The sequence below is a fragment of the Medicago sativa genome, chromosome 4 (genome assembly GCF_051527215.1).
Source record: "Medicago sativa cultivar Bolivia chromosome 4, Bolivia_mono, whole genome shotgun sequence".
Lineage (NCBI taxonomy): Eukaryota > Viridiplantae > Streptophyta > Magnoliopsida > Fabales > Fabaceae > Medicago > Medicago sativa.
The window spans coordinates 93,454,362-93,480,113 of record NC_140752.1 but is presented as its reverse complement, the minus strand read 5'-3'; the positions used below and the strand labels follow the sequence as shown (position 1 = coordinate 93,480,113).

General features: G+C 34.1%; 3 protein-coding genes and 1 pseudogene across 10 annotated transcripts; 1 reads left to right on the top strand and 3 right to left on the bottom strand.

The window, feature by feature from the left end:
* Positions 1-1,981: 1,981 nt before the first annotated feature.
* On the bottom strand, positions 1,982-6,334 carry LOC146933938 (GPI transamidase component family protein / Gaa1-like family protein). Its single transcript, XM_085705748.1, has 6 exons — positions 6,025-6,334; positions 5,829-5,920; positions 5,513-5,591; positions 3,698-4,556; positions 3,459-3,592; positions 1,982-2,887 (listed from the first exon to the last, which is right to left on the bottom strand). Exons 1-6 carry the CDS (start codon positions 6,117-6,119, stop codon positions 2,041-2,043), a joined length of 2,106 nt encoding a protein of 701 aa, XP_085561874.1. The 5' UTR covers positions 6,120-6,334; the 3' UTR covers positions 1,982-2,040.
* Positions 6,335-7,693: 1,359 nt separating this feature from the next.
* On the bottom strand, positions 7,694-10,092 carry LOC146933937 (F-box protein At5g39450 pseudogene; annotated as a pseudogene). Its single transcript, XR_015007617.1, has one exon. The product of XR_015007617.1 is annotated as an F-box protein At5g39450 pseudogene (transcript).
* Positions 10,093-10,678: 586 nt separating this feature from the next.
* Positions 10,679-21,297, bottom strand: LOC146933936 (protein CHROMATIN REMODELING 24-like). 6 transcript variants are annotated; one of them, XM_085705744.1, is made up of 17 exons: positions 19,381-21,297; positions 19,209-19,301; positions 18,014-18,121; positions 17,826-17,881; positions 17,666-17,756; positions 16,585-16,704; positions 16,421-16,498; positions 16,081-16,287; positions 15,927-15,998; positions 15,386-15,504; positions 12,739-12,849; positions 12,517-12,591; positions 12,389-12,418; positions 12,324-12,340; positions 11,906-12,029; positions 11,292-11,536; positions 10,679-11,177 (listed from the first exon to the last, which is right to left on the bottom strand). In XM_085705744.1, the coding sequence occupies exons 2-17, from the start codon at positions 19,218-19,220 to the stop codon at positions 11,146-11,148; spliced, it is 1,497 nt and encodes a 498-aa protein (XP_085561870.1). In that variant the 5' UTR covers positions 19,221-19,301; positions 19,381-21,297; the 3' UTR covers positions 10,679-11,145. The 6 variants fall into 6 exon arrangements, 4 of the variants coding, with proteins under 4 accessions (XP_085561870.1, XP_085561873.1, XP_085561872.1 ...); XM_085705747.1 differs by having other exon boundaries at positions 16,171-16,287; positions 19,209-21,297; XM_085705746.1 differs by having other exon boundaries at positions 16,081-16,245; positions 19,209-21,297.
* Positions 21,298-22,446: 1,149 nt separating this feature from the next.
* Positions 22,447-25,412, top strand: LOC146933935 (uncharacterized). Of its 2 annotated transcripts, XR_015007616.1 has the most exons (4): positions 22,447-22,524; positions 22,607-22,723; positions 22,802-23,975; positions 24,577-25,412. XR_015007616.1 is itself a non-coding variant. In XM_085705742.1 (3 exons), the coding sequence occupies exons 2-3, from the start codon at positions 22,614-22,616 to the stop codon at positions 22,998-23,000; spliced, it is 309 nt and encodes a 102-aa protein (XP_085561868.1). In that variant the 5' UTR covers positions 22,447-22,524; positions 22,607-22,613; the 3' UTR covers positions 23,001-25,390. The 2 variants fall into 2 exon arrangements, 1 of the variants encoding a protein (XP_085561868.1); XM_085705742.1 differs by having other exon boundaries at positions 22,802-25,390.
* Positions 25,413-25,752: the final 340 nt, after the last annotated feature.

The following is a 25,752-nucleotide window of genomic DNA, read 5'->3' as shown; positions in this document are numbered from 1 at the left end:
AATTATATTTTTCTAATAAAATGAATCATCCACACTCAATTTACATTGAGTCGATTGAAGTTTAGATTAAGAGATATTAATTTTAATTTAATGATTTGCAGTCCACTATAATAAAAGATCAAAGTTTGTCCTCGCCTTCATTTAAAAGCAATTTGTTTGAAAGAGGTATTATATCAATAAAAGATAGAAGCTCTCTTATGAAAAAATTTATTTTTTCATAAGACATTTATTTTTTCATAAGACACTAGAAACTTCATAAGAGTATCGAGTATATACTTTTTAATTTGTAAATGAGATTAATTTCCATATATTTCCGACAAATTACAATCATTATATTTGTGACTTTAGAAGTAATTATAGTTAAAATTTAAACATTTTCGATTATTATAGTTAAAATTCAAACATTTTCGATTATTATAGTTAAAATTCAAACATTTTCAATTATTATAGTTAAAATTTAAACATTTTCAATTATCTTTCTTAAAAAAAAAACATTTTCACTTATCTGATGTTTTTTTTTTTTTGACAAACAATTATCTGATAGTTATGGGCTGACTGAAAGTGTAAAAACATTTACAATAACAATGTGTATAAATTAAATTATTTGTAAATCTAGCACGTTGTTATTTAGTTTTATTTTGCAAGTTTAATGAAGGATGAAAATCTTGGCAACAACTAATTTTATTTGGTGAATTTGTAACGTGGCTTTTTGTGTATGGTAAGGCTTATGTTGACTTCATAAGAGTTTGGTGTTGGATTGGGGAAGAGCACCTAATGGAGGTTGTTTGTAACCAACTGATTATGATGAGTAATTCATTAGCGGTGCTTCACTACTTTGATCGAATGCATGAAAGCATTTATGGTTTACATTTTTTGCTTGTCTGTTACTATTATGAACAGACTTTTTATTTTGCTTGATGATAAAAAAAAATCGGTTGGTGATATATTTTATGAAGTACCAAGACATTACACATGGGAAAAAGTAGTAATTTTGTTGCTTTTGTTTTCAACAAGTTGGTTGCTGTTTGATCAAGTCTAGATGGTTGTGATGATAAAGTATCTATGTATAAAGAATACTATATACTCCCTTCCTCTCATTTTAATAACCGTTTTATAGTTGTATTTGGTTCTTAAAAAAATAATTAATTGAGTTGATTTCAATGCTAAAATTAATAACAAACGTGTAATTTTTTTTTTTTGACAAAAATAACAAACGTGTAATTGAAAAAGAGTAATTATGATTAATTTTACAAAATGATCATTCATTAAACCCATGTGAGTTGCCCTTATGGCGGTGTGTTTCTCATTAAAGTCTTATGTTGGATTCTCTCCCGTCTCAATTTTAGTGGATTAATTTAGTTTATTAAAAAAAATTAAAGATATTGAAAAGATAAATTAAAGAATTAAAAATGGAAAGAATAATAAATAGTTATGTATACTAAAAAAATTAGCATTAATGTTTCATGTGTATTGTAAAACAACTTATTTGGGACAATTTTCCCCCTATATGACTTATAATTTAGAATGGAAGGAGTATAAAAAAAGTGATAAAAAGACAATTAAAATGAGAATATTAATATATTTCAGGTATATTGGTTAAATCTGTTTTTTATTATTAGTGTGTGTGTGTGTGATGTTGCTAATATTCGAGGCTACTTGGTTAAAAGACTTAATTTCTCCAAATTATAAATCACGTTGCTCCAATTGTTCAAATTATCGGCGCAGTCTCGTGAAAGTAGAAAGATCATTACCGAACTCCATGCCGCCTAGATCATCTTATCTTCATGTCAGTTCACCTGACTCAAACTTAAAATCAGATTTTAACCCACACCAGAGTTGAGGCTCAATGATAGATCATTCACAGATTAGTCATCCAAAACAAGATCAGGGACCAAAGTATAGCATTCCCCGTCTAAACTATAAAGAACTGTGTGCGAAGAATAACAATATGTTTTAAAGAGAAGGACATAAACATCAAGAGTTTCAAGACAGTAAATTTCTTGCATTAAAATTACTTGTCCGACTAACTAAAATTACATGTCAACAAGGATGAAATAAAATATGAATGCAAAGTGCCCAGCATGGTAGGTGAACAATACCTACATAGAGGTAAGTAGCACTGTTCCATGTCCAAAGGGATTCCACCCAGTTCCAATAATCACCAACAGTATTACCATCAAAATCTTCAAATGCACCCTTCACTAAAAAATATGCTACCGGAGGAAACGCAATAAAACCTAAAGCAAGATTACAAGTGGCCCTCAGTAAGGCTCTCAAGCTCCTAGCTCGAACATCAAGCTTCAACGGTCGAGCCATCAAACAAATCGGGACAATGAGCAAAGCCCCGATTTCAGCTGTAGCAAAGTTAACGACTGACATGAGAGATAAACCAATGAAAGCGGTTGATATTGTTACAGACTTTAAGCTAGCCCATTCGCCTTTCTCAGGTTGAGATGGAGCAGCTTCGAAAATTGGAGAACCCAAAATGAAGTACAAAATTATGAGACTAAAAGCTGATAGTAAACCCCACACAATGAAGTTTGTTGTTGGGGTGGAATTAGGTATTTGATATACGAAATATGGGAGTAAGGAGACAACAGCAGCCCATAAATGAATGACCAAAACCTTTCTGGCTGAGTTCAGCCATTTCCAAGATTTGTGGCTGACTTCAACTTCAGAGGAAGATGTGGATTGCAGAGTGGATTTGCTTGCATCAGCATGGAGAGATGCCGCAACTATCGGAAGTGGTGCAACCAGTAACGCAAATGGAATCATGTAAACTCCCACAGACACATACTTACTAGAAGATGTCAAGAGGTATAAAAAGAATGACTGATGGAACTTCTCCAGAAGGTTGTTTATTGAGCGTATGACTCCTTCAATCAACCTGCAACAAGTAGCACATTCTTTGCTGAGTGATCAGACAGAGAGAAAATTTTCTGACCATGTGCTTTAGTATAAAGTACACAAAGCAGTGATATAGATTATTAAGTTCAGTCTTTACATGCTATGATAGTAGTCGTTTGCCATCACAATCACACCTCCCTCTTGGAAAAAGAAATAATACAGATAATAAACACTGCCCAATAAACTGTCATTTGTCTGTCATGTTAAAGGTTTCAATTCTTTTTTCATCTAATCTAACAATTATAAAAATACCCTTCTAAAGTTTCTTTAGCTTCCCTAGTGGAAGTAAATATAATTTACCTCTAACGACTGAGACTGAACTGAGCCTTCAAATAATTAGCCATACTGTTCTCCTTTTCTTAAGTAAACATACACAAGATACGTATAATTTTTGTAGTTACATGATAGTAAATGGAAAACATAAACAGGGCATCACGATTCACACCACATATTTAGGAATTAAAAATCGCAAAGCTTCTACAATATTTCCATTGATGACCAGACATTTATTCCTAGATGTTACAAATAACACTTGGATGAGTGACACATACCTTCCACCACTGAGAATGAATTCATTACGCCTGATCATTTTAGCAGGAGAAGCTTTTGGTGAAATTTCCAGAGTGATTGCATCAACTTGATAATCACGGAAGGCACCATGAGAACCAGTGGGAACACCCAAACCCTGGGAGGAATGATATACAAATAAAGAATGTTTATTAAAATGGTAACGGGGAATAATAATATATGATGTAATAGATATACTTTAGATAGAGTAAAAGTTAACTACCTGGGAATACATTGAACTTGCCAGTGTAGCAGCTCCCTCAACATACTGAGTAGCAGAAATACCAAATTTCCATTGAGGATTTAAGCTTCGAGCAATTTGTCCCAGAGATTCAAATATACCACCCAAAGTATTAAGCCACCTGGAGCCAAGTAGAGAAAACATCTTCTTCACTTTTATCCGCAAACCTGTTTTATGCACTCCCAAATAATTTACAATATTGATGAGGTCGAGGTTGGGCATCTGCCCATTTGACGCCTCAGGGTAGATATTGAGACTGTCTTCATGATGGTTACCTTGCTCGTCAACTTTTATTACAAGAGCTGCAGCCATAGTTCCAGCACGTTTAAAACCACCGTATAAATTTCTATCAGAATAAGAATTCTGTCCAATTTCATTAATAGCAATACTGTCATTGCATGTTTCACTATTAACTATGTCAGCTTCATGGAATACAGGGGCCTGATATTCTCTTAGCCAAGCGGACACGACAGAATATTCTCCATATTGTGAATCAGCCACAAGCCATATGACATCCTTTGCCAGCCAAGTAACCCGTGAAAGAAGTGAGAACACCGAGTAAGCAATGCCCAACGATAAAGCCTCTCCTGGACTTACTTTCTTTGGATTGTATGGTGTTACCAAGACAATAGCTTCCTTGCCATCACCCCTTGGTGCTCTAATAATTCCAGCAATGTTGATTCCAAGTGATGAACAGCTTATGTTTTTTGAGACTATACCCGAATCAGGACTGGTGAAAAAGTGCAATGGATGAAACTGATTCAGTTGAGGGTAGAACTTGTGATAAGTAACCTCAGCATCCAAGGCTGACATATACTGTGCAATTATTTTATGACTTTCACTGCATTGAAACACATAGCAAATGTTTAACTTCTTTTACTCAGTTTATTTCCAAGCAGAGAGAAAATTAGGAAGATCGAAAATGAAGACAAAATTAAGAAGCTTTGGTTAAAAGATTTGTTTCACGTAGCTTTTGCCCATTTGGACGGGATTTTCAAAGGCCAAAACAAAGACATTAATATTTGTTTGAATTCTCTTCTGATAATAGAATAAAAAGCTTTACCAACTAGTATGATCAAAATCACAAAAAGATTAAAAAGGTGTGCGGATATAGACTATAGAGCCGGTTTGGATAATATCCTCAATAAACAGTTATGAAAGATAAGTATTAAAAAATCTATGACTCATGTACTATCTGCGACTCTACCTCTAATCTCTGACTTTATAAATAATACTTTCAATAGTATAAGCTGAAATTAGCTTTCAATCAACTATAAGCTGACATTAGCTTTTGTATCTCAATTTTTTTTATAAACTCTGATTGTCCACAAACATCTAAGTTCACAGGGACATTTTCACAACTGAAGAACAATAACATCCAATGAAAGTCCAAACTAACATCCAATGAAAGTCTACTATTTTGCCACTTCATCATAATATCGTTAAATTCAATATGTAGTTACAAAGGTGGACTCATGTGGCAAAATAGTTGACTCTCATTATACATGTGTAAAGCTGATTTACACTTATCATCATGTAAGTGTAAACCCGGTTTACACTAATAACAAATTTTTAAATTACAATCGAAGTAATGATCTTGATCACAATTCTTGATATTGCATAGAATTGTGATGATAAAGCCTCAATCGAAGTCGCATTAATGTAGCGGCTCAATTTTGAAGGTAATACATGCTCTTAAAACTCTAAAATGAAACTAACAGCTATATTTTTTCGAAAGTGAAAAAGAGTGTAACAGACAAGTTAAGTTAAATGAGAAAGAGATGAAAATGGAGTTACGTGTCAGAATGAGTCAAATCATTGACGAATTTGTTGGCATGGGAAACATGTTGAGTAGAGAGCATGTTGTTAGCAGAACCTGCAGAAACAGATTATTGAATCAAAATAGTAAGTATCTGCCAGCATAAGCAATTGTGAAACTCTCTCTTTAAGAGAGCTTATAGAAACAACTTATTACATGTCCATAAACTACTGCTCTCCAAAAAAAAACTTAGGGAAAAAGCTCATAGTTTATATGAAAATAGTTTGACTTCACTTATTTGAGGTTAATAAGCAATAAATTAGGTGTTGAGAAAGAGAGAGGTAAGTAACTAACCAGGCATAAGGGCATTTTCGGAAGTGTAAGTATTGTTAGCAAGTATAGGAAGAAGAAGAAGAGCAACAATTCCAGATACGAAACAAAGCAAGCTGAAAAAACCAACCAACACAGTTATTCTTACTCATTCATTGATTCTCCAAATTGAAATTGAAATTCAGATTCAGATGAAGAATGTATGTATCTAAGTGTGTACCTGACATAGTTACTGTGAGAGATTAGAAAAAACCCTAACCGTACGATTGGGCGAATTCTCGGTTTCTTTTCCGGTACGCTGTCGTTCTCCACCATTGTTTCGTTCACACAGATTAGAGCTTCTTTCAATTCAACAACACACCCAAAATCATTATCTTTTCGTTCCTCAATTTCACCCTTCACGTTGCACTGCAAACTTCAACCTTCGTTCCTCAAAAGACATATGATGATCGATCCAAGGTTGAATCGTGACAGAATCATAAATGTTATACAGTATTATTGAAATATATCTATATTTTTTTTTAGAGATTGAAATATATCTAGTTTTTGCCAATTATATATTGTATTTGCAAAACTATATATATATATATATATATATATATATATATATATATATATATATATATATTTTTTTTTTTTTAAGGAATATTTGCAAAACTATATTGTAATGTATGGAGTTTAATTAGTATATTTTATCATAGTGTATAATTATTTCACGTATATATTTAATAAAGTTTTTTTTTTTATCAAATGTATCTAATAATGTGTTGCTACATCAATTATTTAGTGAATGAATATAACAATTCATATGTTTTTCTATTTATTAATTAACGCAACAACACATTATTGAATAGATCTATCTGTAAAATTATAGTGCATTGACAAACAAGTATTATGATTTTTTTCGTAAGTTATAATGTCATGTGCTATTTTTAGGCATGACAATGGGACGAGACGGAGACAAATTTTACCTTCCTCGTCCCCATACCCTACTCCCAAATACTTACTCGTTACTCTACCCATATTCAACAGGAATGAGAAATCGAATCCCATCCTCGTCCTCGACGGGTTTTAGTATCCCCGCCCCATCCTCATTTTCGTAGTGGATAAAAAACTTAATAAAAAAGATGTATTTTTCAGCCTCGAGCACAATGTTGTAATGCATTATCAAACAAAGAGATGATGCCAATCAATGGCTATGGTGATCAAGAAGAGAGAGACCAAAGGTTGTGAGATGTAGAAGGAGAAGAGAGATAACTCGGAGAAGTGGGCGTGGTCTGAAAGACCGAGACGTTGATTGTGTAAGTGAAATGATTTAAGGTTTGAATTTCTATTTATACAAAAGGATGATGATAAATTGATTTTCTACGTTCGTGACGAGTTTTGGTATGGGTTCGGGGTGGGTACTTTTATCCCCATTACCCGTCCCGTACTCATGTTTTGAGATTGGGAAAAACTCAAACCCAAACCCAATCAAAGCGGGGGAAAACCGTCAATTTAGATTTGGTTCGGGCGGGGTATATGGGTTTTGTTGCGATGTTTAGTTGTTTTGCACTTATGACACAACTTTTTAGCGTAAATTCCATTTGATAAATGAAATAAAATAATTTCCCAAATAACTGAAAAATAAAATAAAACTAAAATTATAAATTTTCAATCCAACATAAAACTTAAAAATCATGTATAAAATATATGAAAGTGTAAATAACATTAATAGATAAATAACACAACACTTAAAAACTGTGACATGGTTATATAATTGTTTGAATTTTTAAGTTACAATTGTCACATAGTAATTTATAAGCATTGCATACCATATTCATAAAAAAAAATAAAAAAAATTGGTTTCTACAAATAATTTTACTTTAAGTTAGCTAGTGACTAGAGAGTTACACAAAGAGAGACTGAAAGTATGACATTGATAAATATCTGTTGCTACTCCAAATTATAGGACCAAAAAGTTTCAAATCCTAAATAATTGGAATTCTTTGACATCCATGCAAGATGCTTAGAGTAATCAGAAGAAAAAACAGGCGTAAATTGCAATGTCTATTAAGCTATCTAACACATTATTTTTTTTTGAAGAAATCTAACACATTATTTTTAGCTTGTAAACACATTTAAGTAGGACTTCATCAAATATGAAAAATTGTCAATGGGAGGCAGAGAAGGTATTCTTCTTCCTTTCTTCAAAACTTCTTGCAAGTTAAGTCTTTGCAGGGTCAAAACATCTCTTGATTCCTTCCAAACAAAGGCAATAACACCATTTTGAAACACAAAGAGGGAACCAGATTTTGATCCTGGATATTTGAATCCATAGCCACCTGCAATACCTTCTCCCACAAAAGCGTGTTCGATATTCATCGATAAGGAGTCCCTATCAGTGTTCCAAGGAAATGGTTCAGATGAAGGCTCGTTGATATTCACTATAAACATTGGCGAACCATTAGGATGCAAGGCGTAGCGAGTTCCTTCCAATACTTTTGTTCCAATGAGAAGTTGTTGTCCCTTTGACTCCGAGTAAGAGAGCAATAGTAAGAATAGAGCCTTTTTAGGCTTGTTTTGAGAAGGTTTTTCATGAGGCCATCCAAAAGTACCGCCCCATAAACCAGCATACACTTGATCTTCTTTAGGAACTTGCAAAGGCATCTTGTAAAGTGCAAACCAATTTTTGTTCATATTCGGCCAACCTCGAAAAGATGATAAATTTGCATTTAATGCACTCAATGTTAGCTTTAACGTGTCACTTGATCTAAGAAAGTCTTGAAGATTTGCATTCTTTATCTCATGGCTTGAACTAATCCCTATGGCATTGTCCCTAGTTCCTGCGGTTGTGGTGTGTTGCTGATAAAGTTTGACAACACTGTCATCGATTGTACTAGATCTTCGATGGCGTCTTGTTCCCCGTTTCTTACCAATATTGACAACACTGCCATCGGCTGTACTAGATCTTTGATTGTCTCTTGTTCCAGCTATTGTGTTGCGTTGCTGGTCAATATTGACAACACTGCCATCAATTGTACTAGATCTTCGATGGCCCCTTGCTCCAGCGGCTGTGTTGTGTTGATGATCAATATCGACAACACAATCATCAATTGAACTAGATCTTCCAAGGATATGTTTAAAACTACCCCAAAAATAACCACCTAGACTTTTTCTCTTGATGCACTGTGTGTGACTATCCTTATTGATTGGAGGAAAAGCGAAAGCTTTTGAATTGTCACGACGCTTTCTTACCTCATCTATCTCTAAATCCATTGAGCCAACTTCTTCCCCTTGAGAATTTTCTTTATTTTCAATATGAATACTACAAAGCTTATACATTTGAGTCATTCGACTAAGAAATTCTCTTCTTTCTTTCAAGAGCACCAAATCTTTCTGAAAATTAACATAGTCATCCCTTGATCTAGGAAAGAATGGTTCATTTGCATAATTAGGATTTAGGAACCTTAATCTAACTTGGTTAGTACTAGCAGTGAGCTGAAGCAATTTTTTTCTATCCCTAAAACCCAACTTGCTAAAAGGAACTATTGCCTCACTATCTTGCTTCCTAGATTCAACCTCAAGCAACAATAAATTGCAAAATCTATTAACACACTTGAGTGAACCATGATAAACACAATCTACCCCCTCTTCTTCCCTTCCATGAAGAAAAAACATATTAGAACCATCGAAATCGCAAACAATTTCAAACACAGGTGACCAAAGGATAGAACAATCTTGGATCCCTAAAGAAACAACCTCCTGAGGTATTATTCGACACGCTACAACAGAAACAAAACCTGGCATTACATAAACAAGATTACCAAGTTCAGGATTCTGTTGAACCCAAATACCAAGCAATGGTTTAACACTCAAAAGAAAACGACAAAGTGATTTGTAAGATGAAACACACTCTCTCCACTCAACAAGGTCTTTGAGTGAAATTATATCTATAATATCACATTGAGTAAGCCAAACTTTCTCAGAAGATGCAAGAGCATAGAGACTCTTGCAGCATAAACTAAGATTGAAAACTTCTCTGGGAATTAGGTACCTTGAAACTGTGGCAAACACATCATCTGGTAGATGAATAAGCGGACTTGAATCAAAAGGATAAGGGTAGGGTGACAACATAATGGATACTATCAAACCCAACAAATTTAATGATAACAAAACAAACTTTTGAGTGTTGGTGTCTTTGTTTACGCTTGAAATATAAACATACTTAGCAGAAGATAATATGGCTATTTAATGTATGATTTTGCAGTTTTTTCAGGATTGGAAAATACTGTAACGCGTTTTGTTTAGGAAAATGAAACTCAAAAAGCATTAAAAAAGTGAAGTGAAGGTGAGGCAAGCCAAGGGAAGTCACTGTCTCAAACTATAGCTTTGAATAATTGAAGGCAGAAGATTGTCCATGCATATATCTGTCACTCTAACTGTCCAATGCCTACATTACAACGTTTGAAATTGGACAAAATATGTTGCGTGCAGATATTGAATTTTAAATTTTATGGCAATCTTTTTTTAGTTTTTTTTCACACCGTGAGAATGGTGCCGACAGGAGAGGAGAAATAAAACTTAAATATACAAATAGTATATATTTGAAATGTCTGATTTTATTAGTCAACTAAAAATATTCAATCATACTTTAGAGGGATAGTTCTAATTTAATATATAAAACTAAAAGTTAATAATACTTATTTATTCTTAAAAAAAAAAGACTTATTTACTATTAATTTAACATAATTCATTAAAAAGCTTCTTGATAAATATCCAAACTGTCTCCATCGTAAACATGAATGAACTAGCGAGTAATGCTTAATATTGTGTTCACATAGTAAAAAGTTCAATTTGATTTCCCTTGTGTTTCAGCCCTGCCTAATACAGTATTGATAAAGTAAGTCGGATTTAACATTTTCGGATGGACAATGTAATAGTTTCAATTTACAAAATCTTCAACCAGTAGGTTGACAAAACCATTTTGTACCACAAGCGTGGAAATAGTTCTATTAACCTTGTTTCATATGATATAACGTTAACAAGCTGCACCTACTTGTACTTTACTAAAACACCCTTTTGTCTCTATTAAACTTTATTTTAATTAAAAGGACATTTTTGTAAATAGCATAAATAATAATTGTTTATAATAGAAAAACATGGGTGTTTTGGTAAATAACTAGTAGATGCAGCTTGTTAACTTGCACCTTAGTGTTTTTAGGTGGGTGCAAGTTAACAGCCCCCATATATATATATAAGCTATACATTCAAAACCCTTTGAAATTCACTAGCAAAATCATCCAAAACAACTATGTGAACTCTAAATTCAGCCCTCCAATCCATCTCTGCAGTCTGTCTGTCACCATTGCCAGGTACTTAAGAAATCATGACCTGCATAGGGGGATACTAAAATCAGTTCATTTCACTTAAACTGCCGCATAAGCATATAAGGAATCAAAACAAATAATCTGTCCAGAGGAGGAAATTTGTAATTAAATTATGTACCTTTGATTCTTTCTTTGTTAGGGGACTTTCGCATGTTGAACAGTTTGTCGATTTTTTCTATGAGGAATGGCGTTGACCTTGATGAAAACTGTTTCTCCTTATCAGAGGTACTATCTTGGGGAGCACAACCTTTATATCCTCTAGGAGGTGTGCCATGAAGCTTCCAACATTTTTCACGGGTATGCCCTGGACGATTGCAATGCTCGCACCACCGTGGTATTTTTGTCATCTCTCTTCCCCTTGGCCTGTTTATATATATATATATAAAAAAATCTCACTATTATTGTCCCATACTCCCATTAATTAGAACTAATAATGACAGAATCAAATAAAGTCATGGAGTGGAGATTGAAGTGTTTTACGACAACAGATTAGTTTTCTGAAACGTAAGCTATTTAAGGATAAACTAAGCAAGAGAAGAAAATGTTTTTTGCTTGTGTTCACTTATCTTAGTTCAGCTTATTGTTAGTTACATCTAGTGCTACTTGTAAATGTCTGCAATACATTTGGTACAAAACAATAATGACGCGAGGGAACTAAAATATCACATGAACTACAACAAATTACCACTAATTATTTGTTGTTAAGTATTAACCATGTTCATAAACCATTACCTTGTTACTACATCCTCAGGAAAATCTTGAACTGGCTTTGCCTTGGAAAACAGTAAGCTGTGGTAACTAATTCCAGCTATGCCTTGTCTTTTCAGAAACTCTGTGTGCATGGAAAGAGTCGTCGCTGCCCAACATATAAACACTCTTTTAAGATAAAATTAGAAGATTGAGCACAATGAATTATTTCATCATATTTGTAAAATTTCAAGACCTCCTATGAGAAAACAGAATTTCAATTGTGAGATGGATATGAAGAGCAACGTCTGAAAGTTGTATTTAACGAGCAAAATCGCCAAAATAATGTAAAGCACCGATTAATGTATATCAGCATTAGCAAAAACAAAGGCAAAGCAAAAAATTTAAATTAAAAGATAATGCGTAGTACAAAACAGATATAACAAAATTATGGAATCATTACACTTTATGTTGATAATCATGTTCCTCATTGAATTGCCGTTGAGTCACAGATGCATAAAATCCTTCTTTTGGGAGGCTGAAAATCTCCTTAAGATCCTGCAAGCAATGAATGGAAGATACAGATTATCATAACTTCTACTGCAGATATGACAGTGTATCACAACAACATATAGTACTTCTCAACAAACTTGTACCTGATAAGAAAAATACTGAGTTTGTTCTTTATGTTCAGTAGCTGTTTTGAATAATGCTTCTTTATGTACCTAAACATCACGAAATTCAAATGTCAAAAAAGTCAATTGATGTCCAAACCACAAAAAATTTTGCACCTGTAGTTCAATCAAAAAATGTTAAATACTTCTCTGTCTCCATAACATTGATACTCTACAAAAACATTTGAAACGGATAAAATTACCTGCTTTCTATAGATGTTTTCTTCAACAGTTCCGCATGTCATCAGTCTATACACAATAACATCTTTCTTTTGACCAATACGATATGCTCGGTCAACACATTGATTATCAGTACTGTTGAAAACAGAAAATAGTGGTGATTTACATGCAACATAATAATTACTCTCTAAAGGAAGGGACATTAAAAGACAGCAACACAATAGGCCTGTGCAATCAACAGTAAAAAACTTCTAGACACAGTACAATTTCAAATAGATCTAATCTAACAATAGACCAAAATGATCAATATTAACAATAATGACATTATTAGTAGGAACTTTTACCATGTTGCATGTTTAGCAAAATATGAGACACAAAACTGTTGATTACAATTGACAAATTTTGCTGAAGAATTATTTAGCAAAATCCTATGACAAATTAAAATGGCCCTTCATTATGGACGTTCTGACAGGTTGGTATCCCTCCTAACCTCATCAATATTAGAATGAATTGCATTACTAACGTGCAAAGAAGTGTCAAGTGGAATGGTAGTCACTGTGATATTTTAAACCTCGAAGAGGAGGGGACTGGGGAGGCAAGGAGACCCTACCATACCTTATATTTTTGTGCTTTGTATGGATAAACTCTTTCATCTTATCTCTTTAGCAGTCAAAGATAGAGACTGGAAAACCTTAAATGTTGGAAGAAATGTCTTGGTTATATCTCACTTAATGTTTGTAGATGATTAGATCATGTTTGGACAAGCAACTGTTAGGCAAATGCAGTGTGTCACTAATGTTTTAAATCTGTTCTTCTTTTGGAGGATTTCAGTGTAATGCCCGAGACTAAAGAGGGTAGGGACTAGGGAGTGGTCGCCGGTGCACAAGGCATGACAATGAGCAGCTCCCGAGAGCTTCTAGACGAACCGAATCACATCGGAATGAGAGGGATCTTCAGGCCGTGCAGGTATGGGACTACATGGTCGAAGGAAGACTTATCATAATTGTTTGGTACTGCCTATATCACACATATTCTTTTTGGTAGCGCATTCCATAAAAACTCCACAGTTAAGCGTGCTTGACTTGGAGCAACTTTGGGGACAAAACACGCTGGAAAACTTATGTTGGTTTGTGGGGTCAGTCGGCAATCCTAAAAGTCGTCTAGGATGTTACATTCAGAGCGTCACGTTAGTGATGAGAATACATCAATATTTTTTTCTATAAAATGTTAACAAACAAACCATGAATATTTTGGTGCTAGCCTCGTTTTCAGAAAACTTGCTCCTTGGGAAAAAATATCATTCGTCCCATTAACAGGTAGAGCTCCTTCGGGTACCTCACAGATAAAGTTAAATCCAAGCTGCATCCTTAAAGGCTTCCCATTTATCTCTGGAAGGAAGAATTACTCTTACTAAATCAGTTTATTGAACAATTCGCATTTACCCCACGCTGTCCGAAGGAAATTCAAAAGTTGCAGAGAAGAATTATTCAGCGATAGCAGAAGAATAGTAGGAAAGTTCATGCTGTCAATTGGAAAACTATCCTACAATCCAAATACAAGAAGTAGAGATTAATGTGGGTTCATCCATTATTGTTGAGGAAAATCACGGTTTGGGGCTTCTTCCATGGCTGTGAGGACTCTTTTGCACAAAATTCATACACTCATGCAGCTTGAGTGAGAGGTTTGCATTTGTCACAGTTATAGAGAAGATATTTGCGCGGATCTTTTGGAAAACTTCATGTGTGCAAACTTCACGTGATTTACAGGGTTTGGTTTGTCCAAATTCATGACGAGAGAGAGAGAGATCAAAGAGCGCACGAAATCAAACGAAAGTAGTGTGCAATGAAGCTGAAAATGAAATTTATATATAGAAAGAAAGAAAAAAAAAGGAAAAGGAGAGAGAGAGAGAGAGAGAGAGAGAGAGAGAGAGAGAGAGAGAGAGAGAGAGATGATGGATATGGATTATAAATATGGTTTATAATGCACTAGTAACTAAAGGTGGACAAGGAAAGAATTATGGTGATCAACATGGTAGAAGATTTCAACCAAAATATATGAGTAATGTTTAGTGCCATTACTGTGGAGAGTTTGCGAAGTCTATAGGAGAAGACAGAAAAGTTGAAGAGAGTTCATTCTGTAAATGTGATTAGTTATGATTCATGAGAATAGTTGGAAGAAACAAAAGTAGAGAGTTAATATAAATATGGAGTCATACTGAGTTTTCTTCACCACAACAACTCTAGTCTATTTTGGTGCATTGGGAGCTTGGATAATTGTGTATCTTGAGGGGGTTTGCAATTTTTCTGTGCACAAATTGTAATTGAGAGGGTTTGCAATTTTGTTCTTATATCATTCAGGTTGAGTAATAAATTTTTATTGAGTTTTTTTTTCCTTGTGTGGAGATTTTCTTTGGTTGCTTTACAAACAATTCTTCACCAAAGAAAGGGGAAAAAAGTTGGCTTGATAGTTCAGGTGGGGGAGTGGGGTATAAGGAGGTCCAATAATTAATTCTCACCCTTAGCATAATATTAACATTTGTTGTTAAAAAGAAGTTATTGACTAAATAAACAACTAAGTGTTTAATATTTTCTAATTTAGAATTACTTTTACCAATAATACCGTTTCGCAATATTAATTTAATGTCGAGGAAAAGGAATACTTTAAGATGTACCTTGGGTTCCAATCAGGATCAACTACAATCACACGATCTGCTCTTGTAAGTGTCAATCCTATACCACCAACCTTAGATGTCAAGAGAAATATTGGAGGTCCAGCAACATCTTGGAAATCCTGAAATCAAATTAGCAGTTAGACAATGGAGGATTTAAAAAAATTATTGAATATGCAACATACACAACAAATCTTTTTCTGTCATCGGATATTGTTGTGCCATCCATTCGTAAAAAGTCGTAACCTTTGGAAGTTATGCATTCCTACAATCAATTAACAGAAACCTTTGAATCAACTCTCATATAGAAATACACAATAATAAAATGGTGCAAGGAATCATGAGGAAAACATCAAGCATCCACCTGAAAATGACCTCATATTATTAAAATTTTATAGAATCGCTACCTATGGACATCCTAGTCCAACTACAATAATTCACCATCAAACCAGAAACAGTTGAGCAAATGATTGGGTGGTCGACAGTTTTAAAAAAAAAAAAAAAACAATTGTAAAATACAAATAGAAGTTATTTCTGAACTGACCTGAATAAAATTAAGCATCATACGAGTCTGAGAAAAGATAAGTACCCTATGCCCTTCGGCGATCAAATTATCCTACAGAAAATAACACTGACTATAATGTTATGCAACAAGTAACTAACAGCATATATTGCACCTACATGACATCAGTGCTTACCAATAATGACATGATAAAAGATATTTTGCATGGTACATCGTTCTCATCTTTAAACATATATGTTTTTGCAACATCCGTTATATGCTTTACCAATATCTCTGCAACATTAACCTCATCTGGCTTGAGCATTGAGTCCATCCCGTCCAACACATCCTCATCTGCACGCTTTGTCATTAGAAGTGGATGATCACATATTTTCTTCAAAATCTGACTCATTGAAATATTTTCAAAATACAATTTAGAAAAGTGAACCATAGCCAGACAAGATTACATATGAATATAAAGAAAAAGAACGGTCATGAAAGAGAGATAATAGTGAAAATAACATAACAGGAAGTACCCAAATGGCAGCCAGTGGTGCTTTTTTAAATGCTGAGAGAACAATCGCACCCTTAAAAAATTCTTCATAAAGACAGCGCTACACCAAATAGAAATAAAAAGTCAATGAAACAAGTGATATCTCAAAAGATAAAATGAAAAACAACAAAGAATTGCATATCTAACCTGAACATCGTTCAATGGAAGCCATACAACGATTTCTCTTTTCTGAGAAAATTCTGCTTGATTGAAAACCTCACTCTTCATACGTCTCAAAAAGTAAGGCCGAATATGAGCCCTTAGCTTCTATTGAGAAAGGAAGAGTGGTGATGCTCGAGTCAGTAAAATTTTTGAGTAATTGATTGATGGTCAGATTACAGAACACTAGAAGTTATGGGATTCATCATAAGTTCTTATCATAGAGTGTTACATAGGATTAGTTTCTTATCTTACAATATCTTAGATTATTCTTACATTGTTTTTTAGAATTAGTTTTATGATTTGATTACCTATTTAATCAAGATTTGGAGTCATTTGTTAGTGTAAACAATGTTTGTGGTTCATCTTTCTTGTATTATAAGATCATCAATCATGTCAAACCATAACTCAAAATCATTACCTTTTAATTTTATTCCCTGCAATAAAACTCTAAAACTTCAATAACGTTCAAAATGTTCAGTCAAGGAATTGATTAAACTCTTGCCGTATAAAGACAGCTAAAAGAGTATACTCAAATAAAGGAAGATGTTACTTTCACACCGCTATTAAAATTTGTGTCCAGAATGTTAAAAAGAGCAACCATCAAATATGAGATGGTATTAGATTCACATCCACTATTTATACTACAGAGATACTTGTTTATTGTAATTTATCTGCTATTCTCTCTCTTTATTAATTTCGTTTCTTGATATAGTACAATCATTTCAGAATCCCTTTTTTGAGAGATACTCTTTTGAACATAAATATATGAAAAATCTCATGTAAGTTGAATACCAATTTTATCTCTTTTTAATCACAAAATCATTTCAATGGTTTTCTATGAAGGTTCAAAGTGTAGGGTTCATAGATTATAAACCCTAATTATTCATACAAGTTATAACCAACATAAGAGCATAATTTGTTCTCCAAAAGGTGATACGTTCCTCAAACTAGCAATTCAAATAAACTCCTACACAATTTAAACCCTCCCAACCTTGAGTCTAGTCTTATGCCATCCAAAGTCATAGTCCAAGTAATATAAATTAGACTTCAAAACATAAATGATTACCTCTGATGTAGATGAAGAAATACGCTTCTGTCTGTCCGTAGCATTTTTATAACTTCCACCATTTATAGGTTTTTCATATTCACGTTTGAACCTGAGAAATTATAATTTCTAAGTCAAGTGAACCTTAGCTAAATAAATATTGCATGAAAATGACTATTACCATTCTCTGTCACCAAGCAACTCAGGGCAGCAGATATTATACAATGCCCACAATTCCTGCAGGAAGTTATCAGATTGAAAGCAATTAAACAAGATTGCATAATCTAAATTTCAAAACAAAGCATATACACCAGGCTAAAATACATATACTAGTGATTACAAAACAAGACAGTTTTTTTATCAAAATACCTTGAGTTTATTTTGCAGTGGCGTGCCACTAATGATAATGCGAATAATGCTGGGTATCTCATCAAAACATTTACTTCTCTGAGTGCTTGGGTTCTTGATAAGGTGCCCCTAATGTTAATGACATTTTTACCGGAAAAAAAAAATAACTATTACCTTTTATAATATATTTAACATTATCATTTCTATTCATTGTCATACAATTTAAATTACACCACATATATATGAGCAACATGATGAAATAATTTTGAATTGTCCCACAACTGTCTTCACTCGTCAAATAAGCAGCAACAGACTGTTAGAACTGGTGCTGGTTCTTTCTGTTAAAGGGAATATTTTAGATAATTGGTATTGTATATTTAATGGACAGCAGTACCCAATCTGAGTGATAACATCCATCCAGTAAGTAATAGACAAGGAATGGAATGGATATGAATATTGTAGAATTATGATTGAAGGCCTGCTGTTATGTTCCAACAGGGCAGTTATGCAAATGACAGGAAGTTACAGACTGAACACACAGCAGTAACTGTTACAAAAACTACTCTAGGAATTATGAGGAGTGCTATATCCAGCGAAGGAATTGACTCACGAACCTTTGCAAAACTACATGCGTCGAAACTTAACGAAAGAGGAAAAAATTTGCAGTATGTTTTGGCCAGAAAACACGGGTAGAATGCCAATGAAATCAGTTTGCTATGCATCGGGAAGGAACTTTTTTTGCTAGAACAAGCATTTCCTAGGAATTATAGAGCCTAATCTCTCCAAAACCAAACCAACATACAAAACACCTAGTCCCCTCCCTCCCTTTTCCCTTTCAGCATATATTTATAATTATGACTTCCTAAAGCGGTTACAAAGCAGTTACAACCTACAACAACAACAACCAAGCCTTACGACACTAAGTGCAACCGTAACTGCCTATATTACTAACACAAACATGTCAGAGAAGGACAAATGTGGTCCATGTCAAAGTTCAAGTTCTGTGTCTTTGACACGAATTGGCTTCTATGGCATTTACGAGTTTTTACCACATCAATTTTTTCCTCCAAGCATTATTCAACCAACTGCACACACTTCCAACTTTTCTAAATTATCTATTTCCTATATTATCTATTTTCTAAAAGGGGAAGATGGTGTATGTAGACAAACCAACATTAGATCATATAGGTTTTACATAAAATAACCCAATTCTTACCTCATCAAGCATCGTGTATTCCCATGTAGTCCCACCTAAGGACTTGGTATTTTTGCGGACAGTATCATAAGTGGTGAGAAGAATACCTTTGTCCTAAAGGGAGGCAAAAGAAAATGTAGTTTAAGATGGTTATGTTACAGTTATGTACTATCTGGAAGTGGTAACATTTTACTTTTAGTTTGTGTTGTATTTATTCTTGCTTGATGCATTGAAGTGCAGGATCCTCTAACTTTCATTTGGTATGACATTCTACCATTCTCTCTATCTTCCTTCATTTGCTTTCTCTGACATCATTTTCCCTCCATTTTATCATCTCTTCCATTTTATCCAAATTTTACTCCATCCGTTTCAAAATGAGTGTCGTTTTAGCTCATTGCACACAAATTAAGGAATGAAATGAAATAATCATTAGACATAACACTTTTACTAAACTGCCATTACTTTATAGGAAAAAGACAAATTTAAAGTTGCATTGAAAATTGTGAGAGAAAAGTTGAAGAGGTAAAGTTGGAAGAAAAAAATTAAAGTTATTGGAAATGTAAATCGACATTCATTTTGAAACAATTTTTTTTGGCTAAAGAGGTTTTTTGGCTAAAGTTGAAGAGGTTTTTTGAAACGGAGGGAGTACTTGCAATCACACCATTTTTCCCGCCTAAAAGATAGAGGATCCAAATCAGTAGGTAGCTTTTACCGTGGTTTATGAACCAATCTAAACAAGTTAAATTGAGGTTTTTTGAGACTAGATTTTATTTTAGGCTAAAATGCACTTTTGGCCCCCTAAGTTTGGCCCCGTAGCAATTTTAGCCCCTTATTAAAAAAAACAACTTTTCAGCCCCCAACTTCACCCCCTTTTGCAACTCGGTGACCCCCTTCAATTTTGACTCGGTCGGCCCTTAGATGGACGACACGTGCCATATAATAAATTAAAATTAAAAAAAAAACCAATTAATTAATAACATAATTAAATAAATATAAAAAAAGAAATAAAAAATTGGAAAAAGAGAATCAATTTTCCTCTGCTTCAATGGGTAACGCGCAGTGCAAAACGGTGTCGCTGCTCCCTCTTCCTCTGCTTCGAACCAACCAACAACAGCAACAGCAGCAACGCCAGCGACGACAGCAACAGCGGCAACCAACGCCAGCTTCAATGTTTGAGATTAATCGAATTTATAAAAACCCAGAATGTGATGATGATAGCGACGACGACGACAGCGAAGCGGTGAATGGCGGTGGTAGGAAAGAGACGTAGTCGTGAATAAGTGATGGTGAAGATGATGGTGTTGCCATCTGTTGTTATGGCTTCGGTTTGGCTTCCTTCCTGTATTGTGGTTTGTAGGCATCATAGGTTTTGAGTTTGGCTTCTTGTCTTTAGCTTTTCCTTTTTCTGTTTGCTGTGCCTATCAGGTTTGGGCTGCATGTGCTCTAATTCCTTTGTAAGGTTTGGCCTGCTCTAATTCCTTTTTCTGTTTTCTGTTTATTGTCAGCTGAAGAGGTTTTAAGGAGCTCGAGAGGAGAAGGTTTGGAAACGATGGCGTTTTGAGGAAGGGGATTATCAGAACGAAGGGTACATTTAGGAATTTTGGGGGTGTTAAAAAGAGTCGATGGGGAGAGAATGTGGAATTAGGAAATTGAGCAGGAGAAAATTTGACGGAGGAGCGAAGAGTGGCGGTGGAGGAGGATGTGCCACCTGCAGCTGCCATTGAGATTGCAAGGGAATGAAGGAAGGAAGGAATGAGTGTGATCGGGTGCAATTTTAAGGGAATGAAGCGAAGGTTTGAAGGTTTAAGGTTTAATTTAGGTGAGAAGGAGATGAAGATGATTTTTTTTTTTGAAAGGAGGAGATGAAGATGATGATGTTGCTCCTTTTCCAATATTTTATTTCTTTTTTTATATTTATTTAATTATGTAAATAATTAATTGTTTTTTTTATTTTAATTTATTATATGCCACGTGTCGTCCATCTAAGGGCCGACCGAGTCAAAATAAGAGGGGGTCACTGAGTTGCAAAAGGGGGTGAAGTTGGGGGGCTGAAAAGTTGTTTTTTTTAATAGGGGGCCAAAATTGCTACGGAGCCAAACATAAGGGGTCAAAATTGCATTTTAGCCTTTATTTTATTATAATTTTATCATGATAGTGACATACACCCTCCGGTCACTAATATAAGCAAAAATTTGATTTTTAGATTTATTCATTAAATGACGTATGTAGTCTTTATTATAGGCTACATACGTCATTTAATGAATGAATCTAAAAATCAAATTTTTGCTTATATTAGTGACCGGAGGGTGTATAATCTTTACCTTGGTTTTGGTTGATTATGTCCAACTATTCAACACCGCAAATTCCTCTATTCATTTTTCAAGACACTATAAAATTCAACATATTTAGATGATCAGTTCAACATGATAGAATCCATTTCTCTGTCTTCTGTCTAGCAGTAGACATACACTTTTGTATAGTAAGTAGTAGAAATATTATTCTGCAGCAACACTAACAGTGTAACGCACAAAAAACTCAAAGCTATTTAAGTATATGAGAAAATCCATTTCTTTGTCTTCTCTCTAGCAGTAGACATACTCATCCAGGGTTAGCGCAAAAAAAAAAAAAAAAAAGAATTGAAATTGGATTCGATGTAGTCACCACAATATGTGGTTGTTTCCTATTCGATCAAGATTCAACAATTAGGATGTCAAACAAATTTTGATTTTATTAAAATTGGAATTACTGAGTTTGAGATATAGATTAGACGGTCATATAATCACTAATTGTTTGCATTCAGAGACCACAAATAATCTTGGTCCAAATGAACTATTTGATTCTCTATTTCTTTTTCTGATTTAACTTTACTCTCCTGAATATCTAAAACTATTGATCTTTTGAATTGCTTCATCTATTTCATTAAAAAAAAAAATCCAACGAGTTTAATAAAGTTCAGCATTTATAACAAGTTTAGTTATATATTTTTTGTCATATTGTTACAAATTAAAAAAAAAAATTAAAAATTTTATAGAAAAATAGAAACTATTTTGTATTTGTTTACCGTAATAAAAACCACTTTCAAAAAAAGTGATTTTAAACTTGTTTGTATACAAATTGTCAAATGAAAAACTTGTTTACTTACAACTTTATAAAAGTAATTTTTTATTACAAAATTATCATAAAAGACATTAAATATGGAAAATACTAAGATATTAACAAACGCGGATAAAGAAAAACCCAAGCCCACTTGAGCGATTATATAAACGGTGGAATCACCATTTACTACGTTAGTTTCTCTCTCATTTTTTTTACTCCGTGCTTAGCTATACTCAACTCAGTATGTGCTTGCTTCGTTAATTTCTTCGAACAAACTAATTAATTATGAAATGTTAATTAAGCTTAACGTGTTTATTTTGTAGAGAAAAAATGGAAGCTATCAACATCACCGATGAAGGATTTTCTACTTCTTCTCCATTCTCTCCTTTCTCATTCTTCAAATCTGTTCTAATCAATCAAGCATTGATGGTTGTGTTCATGTAAGTTTCATTTACTATTTTTTCTTACGAGTAGTTCAAGAACGAAAATCATTCTCAGATCTGTTTTTGTTTTTGTAGGAATATGAATTCAACGAAGGCCATTGCAATTTCTGTTGTTTTAAGCATGCTTGTTGGAAAAGAACTTCTTGAAATTGACTATGGAGCTATGTTGTTCAAAATCTTCTTCGTTTTACTCTACAAGGAGTTCAAGGGAGTTTTCTTCACGTGTTTCAAGAAATTGCTCAATCATTTGTTCTCCTTCTACTTTAGACTCTGATTTTTCGTTGTGAGTTGCTAGGATTTTGGTGCTTTTCCTCGACGGGATTCATGATAATCAAATACTAAGATGATACATTGATTTACCAAAAAAGTGATTTCACAATTTTTTTTTTCTACTACAGTACACTACACCACACCAACTGAATCTGAATTTTGACAATTAACATTCCCTAGTTAAATGGGATTAGTTGTTATTAGATGATATATTGAAGCTAGTTTTATTAGAGTTTTTTTGTTTGGTAGGAACAAAAGATAGAGTTTGTTACCTATACAAAGGCAAGCTTGTGTCCTGTATAGTTTTTTTTTTTTTTTTTTTTGAATCAATCGGATAATGATGGCGTATGATGTTGATTGATTTTTTTTTGGATTTTGTGATTATGAAGATGGGTTCCAACGAGAAAAGGAAGAAATGGATATCAGAATGTGTGATGATGAAGATGGGGTCGTGGTTTAAGACAAGGAGATCCTTTGTCGCTGTTCCTTTTTCTAATAGCAGCGCAAGGCTTCAATGTGTTGATGAGGAGAGCGGTGGAGGTGGGGCAATTCACAGGATACAAATTTAACATGGGGGAAGATCTTTTCACTCACTTAGAATACGCCGATGATACTTAATTATTGGTGAGAAAAGGTGGTCGAATATTTAAATCATTAAGGCAAATATGTTATTATTTGAAGTAATGTTGGGTCTAAAAATCAATTTTCATAAAAGTTTATCGGTGGGAGTCACTATCTCTCAATGGTGGTTGGAAGAGGCGACTAATATCCTAAATTGTAAAATAGGCACTCCGTTTAAGTACCTTGGTTTACCAATCAGAGCAAGTCTGACGAAAATACTTACTTGACATCCAGTGATTGACGCAGTGGGGTCAAGATTGTCGAAGTGGAAGAATAAACAACTGTCCATTGGAGGTCTAGTCGTTTTAATAAAATCAAAACAACTTGGTTTACTTTCTTTCCTTTTTCAATCCGACGGGTATAATCTCAAAACTAACTTGAATCACTTTTCAAACAATTTTTTCGGGGAGGGAGTGAGGAAGTGAGAAAAGTAAATTGGATTAAATGGGATACTGTTTGTAGACCTTTGGAAGAGGGAGGGCAGGGAATTAGGAACTTGTGGATTTTTATCTTAGCTTTTTTAGGAAAATGGGGTTGGAAAATAAGAAATGAAATGAACGACTTGCGGTATAGAACATTAAGTAAATAATTATGGTTTGAGCGAGGAGTCTATTAGTACAGGGAGTAAAGTAAAGGAAGTTCTGTTTGGTGGAAATACATTTGTAACATAGACTTAGGGGATGTGGAGTCTCATAACTTGTATTCAGTTAAAGAGGTCTATAAGGGCTTGATTTCTAATTTTTCAAGTTCGTCGGACCCTATATGGTCGAAGGCTTGACATAAATCTGTCCCGTTAAAAGTTTCTTGTTTGGTCCGGAGATTATTTCAAAATAGACTAGCAACAAAGGATAATCTATACTAAAGAGGCGTGTTGGGTCAAAGCTCTTTACGGTGTGTGGTAGAGTGTAAGAGTGAAGAATCAATATCACATTTGTTTTTTGAGTGTCCTGTGTTTTCAGGTGTCTGGTCCGGTATGTGCCAATGGCTTGGGATATCATCTGCATCCTAAAAGGAAGGACATATTCACCTTGAGCAGTTCAGAGGCTTGATAAGTAACAAAAAAAATTTCTCAATGCCTGCAAGCGTGATTTAGTTTGCCTGCATTTGGAGTATTTGGAAAGCAGGGAATGATAAATGTTTTCACAATAAAGGAGTTAGTACAGAAAAAATGGTGGATGACGCGAAGGTTTTCTCATGGAGTTGGATGTGTTTTAAATCAAAGAGCTTAGATTACAACATTAATCAATTGTGCGTGAATCCAAGGACATGTCTGGGTGTTATGGTGACATGAAGCTTCAGAGCAGTTTGTTGTATTGGTGTTTTTTTTTGAACAAGTTGTTGTATTGGTGTTATGGTAAGTTAATGTCATTGCTGTGTCGTCTTGTTTGTATCTCAATATCCCCTGCGGTAGAAGAATTTGAGTTTCTTCGTTTGCCCGTTAGTTATTTGTGGCAAGGAACGAGATCCTAAGAGGAGCTATCTCTCACCTCAGGATTAGTTGGCGCTTTTCTTTTAGTTCTGGAGTTTTGCAATTCGTGGTCTGTGGTGCGTATTATGATGCTGTCATTGATTTTTCTTTCATGATATGTTGGCAGTATATCATATTCATTATTAAAGGATTGTTGCCCAGTATTCCATTTTTGGCGTTGTTATAGGAGTTTCTGGGGGTGGTCTGTTGGTGTTTGTGATTATGTTCTCTTTTGTACATTGCCTTGTATTTCTTCCTTGCGGTACTTCTGGTACCAATTTTTCTAATGCATTTTTCTTTTCCTTTCCACAAAAATAAAAATAAAAATCAGTATGAATATTGCAATTTACTTTTCTTTAAGGTATGATATATGGCCAACGGTTTTGATTCGGAAGAGAAATTGGAGACAAAAAAAAAAAAAAACTCCTACCGGTTATTTTGAATAGCTTCATTTGTTTACCCCTTGGTAAGATTTATTTTGCGCCTAAACGAATCAGTAAAGTTATGTCCTTTTAATTATTCCATGTTTGTTTTTGTATTTTTTGTTGTAAAAGATTTATTCGTGATAAGGTTTTTTAAAGAAATATTTTCAATAGACTAAAAATGCTGGTCTCGGGACGTACGAACTAATCGCTGCCTTTTAGGACTTAGGAAGTGCTCATGGTTC